This window comes from Mus caroli, chromosome 4, assembly GCF_900094665.2.
Source record: "Mus caroli chromosome 4, CAROLI_EIJ_v1.1, whole genome shotgun sequence".
NCBI lineage: Eukaryota > Metazoa > Chordata > Mammalia > Rodentia > Muridae > Mus > Mus caroli.
In genome coordinates, this window is record NC_034573.1 from 107,597,200 (window position 1) to 107,603,380 (window position 6,181).

Sequence of the window (6,181 nt, forward strand, 5' to 3'; positions counted from 1 at the left end):
GTCTTGCTCTATAGCACGGGCTATAGAACTCGAGATCTCCTGCTAGGAGTGCTGGGCTTGCAGATGCGCACCATGGCACCTAGTAAGCTGAGGCTCTGATCCTCAACACTTCAGAATCTACTTATCCCAGCTCCAAAGGCAGAAGGGTTGTGGAAAACCTCTGTGAGGGGCACAGAGCTCAGCTCCACTTCACCCAACTCCATCCTGGTTTTACCCATGTTCTGCAGGGGACTCTTTAGACTTTGTCCTATCGTTTTTTTAGCCCCTTGTCTACCGACACAGGGTGAAGATGAGCGGTCAGAGATGAAGGAACTTTGCTCAAGGTGCTAGGTTTAGTGGTAGGATAACAAGCAGAGAAGAGGACAGACAGTTCTGTGACCTTCTGTACCAGGCCCCAGCACCATGACGGCGTCTTACACTCTCCGAGTGGCAGAAGCATGCTTCAGAGCCTTCTCTGGCTTGCTCTTCCGCTGGAGGGGCAGCATTTACAAGCTCCCGTACAAGGAGTTCCTGCTATTCTGCGCCTTGTATGCTGCCCTCAGCATCACCTACCGGTGAGGGCAGCACTGAGCCCTGGCATGCGGGGACCTGTACCGCCTGCCTCCTTCCAACCCAGGTTTCTGCCTGACATTCCTTAGGCTGTTGCTGAGCCAGGAGCAGAGACACATTTATGCCCAGGTGGCCGATACTGCACCCACTCAGCAGAGCTCATCCCCTTGTCCTTTGTGCTGGCTAAGGACCCTCCTAGTTCTCCCTGGTATCCTGACCATGTTTTCTGACCTTTGGGCTGACTTGACAACTCTGAGCAGCTTGGCCTGTGGTTAACCAGTAGACAGAAGGGCTAGATCCCGGGTCCACAGTTTCCTCTGGGGCATTACTTGTCTGTCATTTCTGGACCCTCAGTCTTCACTGGCACAAAGACACTCACTGGCCTTATAACCCCTCTCTGGTTATACATCGGAATCTAGAGAGAAGGGATCCCTACCCTCATGGAAAAGTCTTAGACTCAGTAATCTCCTGGCCTCAAACCCCACCTCCCTCTTCCCTGCAAGTTGGCATTCTTTTTTTTTTTTGTTATATATTTATTTTATGTATATGAGTACACCATTGCCCTCTTCAGACACACCAGAAGAGGGCGTCAGAGCTCATTACAGATGGTTGTGAGCCACCATGTGGTTGCTGGGACTTGAACTCAGGACCTACGGAAGAGCAGTCGGATGCTCTTACCCACTGAGCCATCTCACCAGCCCGCAAGTTGGCATTCTTTGTGTCTTCCTGGCCCGGCTTTCCCAGCAAGTCCCACTTCTAATGGGACTAGAAGGGCGCTAGAATCCAATGCAGTATCTCAACCGCTTTTGAGGGCCTGGAACCCTTTCTGTCTCTGTTACCCATGGTGACCCACTAGGTTTCTACGTGACTTTGTTGGCGAACCGTTGGTGGTCTCAGTACAAGCATTCCACTGCCGGACCAGTTAATGTGTGTCTCGGCCAGTGTGCACGGTGTGGACCAGAGTGGCTGCTTGCTACGGGCTATGCCAACCTGGCATCGGTTTTGGTGCTACGTTCGGTGAGCACCCGTGTACTCAAGCGCTTCCCCACCATGGAGCATGTGGTGGAAAGGTCTGACCTTTAGGGGGCGCTCTAGGATTCCAGGGAGGCCAATGGGTTTAAGGGAGAACAGCCAGCTACACAATCACTGGCGCCCCCTGGCGGTAGAGGACTCTGCATTTACCTCCCTCACCCTGGCCAGGTTTCATGTCTCAAGAAGAGAGGAAAAAGTTTGAGAGCTTGAAATCTTGACTGTAACAAGTACTGGGTCCCTTGCGTCTGGTTCACTAACCTGGCCGCCCAGGCCTGCAGGGATCTCATACTGGAAGTCAGTTTAGGATTTGGATCCTTGGCTCTCCTTTCTCTATCGTCAGATTAATGTTTTTGGTACTTAAAACGTACTAGGCACCAACTATATACCACACACTCTTTTAGAGGGGATCTAGGATTACTCTCCATAGCTCAAGCTTGCCTGGAACTCACTATTTAGCCCAGGCTGGCCCTAAACACATGGCAATTCTGCCACCATCTAGACATTTTGGAAGCATGTGTTTACAACTGGCTCAGTCCTCAAAACAACCCTTGGGACAAGTGCTACTATCACCCCCTTTCACAGGTAAGGAAACTGAGGCCAGCTCCAAAATACGAATTTTTTGCTAATTTCCTAAATTGTTATCAGAAGCACTCCAGGCTGGTACCACCTGACAGCAGGGGAGCCTCAGGCCTGGCCCAGGTCTGCTGTGTGTGGAGTCTCGTGTTCTCTTCCTCATCCTCCTTCTCTGTCTCCTGTGCCCTCCCTTTCATCCTCTTCTCTAGGAGCTGAACAAGTGCAGCATGCTATTCCACTATGACTGGATCAGCGTCCCCCTGGTCTACACCCAGGTAACTGCCCAGCGCAGGTGCCGATTGGATGTTCTCAGGTGTGGGAGATACCGAGGGGCAGAGAAGGCTCTTCTCTTCACCCGGGCCAACTCAGTCTCAGGAAGGACTGAGCTGCTGAGGACCGTCCTCAGAAACTTTCCTCCCAACCCACCACGATGACCTGCCAGGCATGGAGAAACACATCTTTAAAATCCCAACACTTGGGAGACAGAGGCAAAAGGATCTCTGTGAGTTCAAGGCCAGTCTGGTCTACATAAGCAAGCTCTAAGACAGCCAGGACTACATAGAGCCCCTGTCTCAAACAAACACACAAAGCAAGCAGAACAGAGGATGAGCCTGCCCTCTTGCTACTGCTGCCCAGTCACATGCGTAACTGCTTGTCAGACTTCTTCAGGCCCAGAGACAGGGACAACACTTCTTGCTGTCCCAGTGCCCAGTCCTGGCTTTTCCCTCTTCAGGTGGTGACCATAGTTGTCTATTCCTTTCCCTGATTGGCCGCCAGTTTGTGGAGCCAGAAACGGGGGCTGGTAAACTTCAGGAGCCTCTGGAGCCAGGCAAGGAGGCCTCTCTAGCCCTGTGGGACGTGGATATGTTCATGCCTTTCACCACACTGCTGCAGTTTTTCTTTTGCGCTGGTTGGTTCAAGGCGAGTATGGCATCCTCTTTTGTAGAGGTGGGCACATATAACCACTATCTGCATACTGCAATGATGGGCAGTCGGGGCAACAGGGAGGGGGGCTTTGAGGCTAGAAGACACCATTTTTGCAATTCATAGGTGGTTGAACAGCTCACCAACCCCTAGAATGACGACTTTGAGACCAATCAGCTCATAGACTGAAACTTGCAGGTTAGGTGTGGGGTAGGGGCCCGGGGCAGAGATAGCCAGGTATGCAGAGAAATGCTCCTGGCCTACTGCTTGCCCTTCTGCTGGCTCAGGTGTCCCTGCTCTCTGTGGATGATAAGTACCAGAACCTGCCTCCCACTGAGCAGGATCTGTACTGGGATAAGGCCCAACCTCAGCCACCCTATACGGCGGGTGGCCATAGCTGCTGAGTCCCTGCATCCTTCCTTCCTGGGTTCCACTTTCAACCTGCGGTGAGTTGGGATTTGACATGACTGCCCTATGGGGTTACAAACAAGTCCTCCAGGAGTTATCAGTTGTCTTTGCCTGCCCTGGTGCCCGCAGCATGAGTGATGACCCTGAGCAGTGCCTGCAGGTGGAGGTGTCTCAGAGGTCCGACCTGCTGAGGCCTGCCACACAGACCCTGCAGCTGGGTGGCTTCCTGGGTGCAGGTGTGCCCTGGCACGCCATAAGCCTGCAAAACTTCAGCAGAGCGCATGGCGCTCCAGGACCTCTGCACTTCCAAATGGGCGATGAGGAGGCTGAGGGCCGCATCGATGAGGCTGTGGGTGAAGGACCTGACAGTGAAGCCCTGGATCTCTAATAATCCTTTCTGCGGTGGCCACCACCCCACCTTCTACCCCAGCTTCACTGGGTCTTTTTTTTTTTTTTTTGCTTTTTCGAGACAGGGTTTCTCTGTGTAGCCCTGGCTGTCCTGGAACTCACTTTGTAGACCAGGCTGGCCTCGAACTCAGAAATCCGCCTGCCTCTGCCTCCCGAGTGCTGGGATTAAAGGCGTGCGCCACCACGCCCAGCTTCTTCACTGGGTCTTTTTTTTTTTTTTTTGGTTTTTCGAGACAGGGTTTCTCTGTGTAGCCCTGGCTGTCCTGGCACTCACTTTGTAGACCAGGCTGGCCTCGAACTCAGAAATCCGCCTGCCTCTGCCTCCCGAGTGCTGGGATTAAAGGCGTGCGCCACCACGCCCAGCTTCTTCACTGGGTCTTAACACACAATTTAGTACAATTTTTCTGGACAGGGGCACTGGCTGTTGGGAAAAGCATTTGGGGACAACCCCTGAAAGCAAAGATGGCAGAGTGAGCTGGAGGTAGTGTTTATCAGTTTAGTCTAAATATTTGTTACCTTGACGGTTGTCAGGCATTGGAGAGTTAGGCCAGTGATCCAGAGTTGAGGAACCTGGGGCTGGAGAGATGGCTCAGTGGCTAAGGGCACTGACTGATCTTCCAGAGGTCCCAAGTTCAATTCCAGCAACCACATGGTGGCTCACAACCATCTATAATGGGATTTGATGCCTTCTGATGTGTTTGAAGACAGCTACCAGCACCCAAAATAATTCTTTAAAAATAGTCATGGGCTGGCAAGATGGGTCAGCTGTTAGGAGCACTGACTGCTCTTCCAAAGGTCCAGAGTTCAATCCCCAGCAACCACAGAGCTCCACAACCACTCATAATGAGATCTGATGCCTTCTTCTGGGGTATCTGCAGACAGACAGCTACAGTGTACTTACATGTAATAAATCTTGGAAGAAAAAAAAGCGTGCCTGGTGTCTAGCTCCACTCCCAGCCTGTGCTTCCTAGATTTAGTAGCTCAGGAAGTGGCATTCCCCCACCGCAAGGATGCTGCTGTGCTACTGGCCTGAGACAGCTATCTCAGAACCACATTCCTTACCCAGTAACTTCACTCTGAAGGCAGGTCAATGTGCTGACTTTACCTGGTCACAGTAAGAATATATCCATCTCTTTGTTGTGGGATTATGTTTAATTTGGTATTTGGCCCACCATTAAGAGCATGGTCCATGGAGACCATGGCGTTAAAACTTTTTACTCCTGCTTTCATGAAAGGATGGCTAAAGCCACAACAATGGAGGGATCTCACTAAATTGCCCAAGCTGACCTTCCCCTGCCTCAGCCTTCCAAGTAGATAGGATTACACTTTTTCAAAAATATTTTTTGGGCAACCTAAGTGCCACAGAGGCCATGCGGTGCCCTGGGACATTCTGTCTTAGACTTGAAAAGTGAGTTGTGAGCTGCCATGTGAGTACTGATACTGAGTCCTCACTGGAGGACCCACCTCTTGGCCCCTCCATTTTTTTTTTTCGTTTTTGAGACAGGGTTTCTCTGTGTAGCTGACTGTCCTGGAACTCACTCTGTAGACCAGGCTGGCCTCAAACTCAGAGTTCCATGTGCCTGTGCCTCCCAAGTGCTGGGATTAGAGGTGTACACCACCATGCCTGGCTCCAAATTAAAATGAAAACCGCACATTTATCAGTGCGTCTACACACATGGTCAGAGATCTTTTATAATTCTTCCACCCTGTGGGTTCCAGGGACTAGATCTCAGGTCACCAGGCTTAGAACCAGCTGCCTCTACCTGCTGAGTCATCTCAATGGCAATTAAAACGCATGAGGTGTATAGACCAGCACTGTGAAGGCTTCGGCAGGGGACCTCTGCTTGAGGCCAGCCAGTCAGCTTTAGTTTCAGCATAGCCTAGGCTACATAGAGATTTTACACTGTGCCCACAGATGCTCCACAGCATGTCCAATCTCAAATTGATGCTCTTTCCCTCCCCTTTGGGTTCAAATCCAGGCTGGGCACTCACCTCAATGACCAAACTATCCCACGGGTCCTAGCAGCATGTGAGGCCAGAAGACAATTTTTTTGGATTTCTCTTGTGCTTCTGGAAATTAGGGTTAGGTCACTTGGCTTGCATGACAAGTGTCTTTGCAGGTTGAGTCATTTATCAAAATCTCAAGTGTACAGACAATAGCACACCACAGTGATAATATTTCTATATAAGATCCCAAGCCGGGCGTGGTGGCGCACGCCTTTAATCCCAGCACTCGGGAGGCAGAGGCAGGCGGATTTCTGAGTTCGAGGCCAGCCTGGTCTACAAA

At 51.3% G+C, this 6,181-nt stretch overlaps 1 protein-coding gene across 1 annotated transcript; it reads left to right on the forward strand.

Moving 5' to 3' along the window:
* Nucleotides 1–402: 402 nt before the first annotated feature.
* Nucleotides 403–3,874, forward strand: Best4 (bestrophin 4). Its single transcript, XM_021161228.1, is given in 15 exon segments — nt 403–554; nt 639–679; nt 682–727; nt 1,401–1,448; nt 1,450–1,526; nt 1,529–1,618; nt 1,747–1,796; nt 1,798–1,875; nt 2,364–2,429; nt 2,888–2,912; nt 2,915–3,075; nt 3,205–3,276; nt 3,366–3,461; nt 3,463–3,524; nt 3,616–3,874. Coding segments are annotated over 15 exon segments (1,323 nt in total).
* The last annotated feature ends 2,307 nt before the right edge of the window (nt 3,875–6,181 follow it).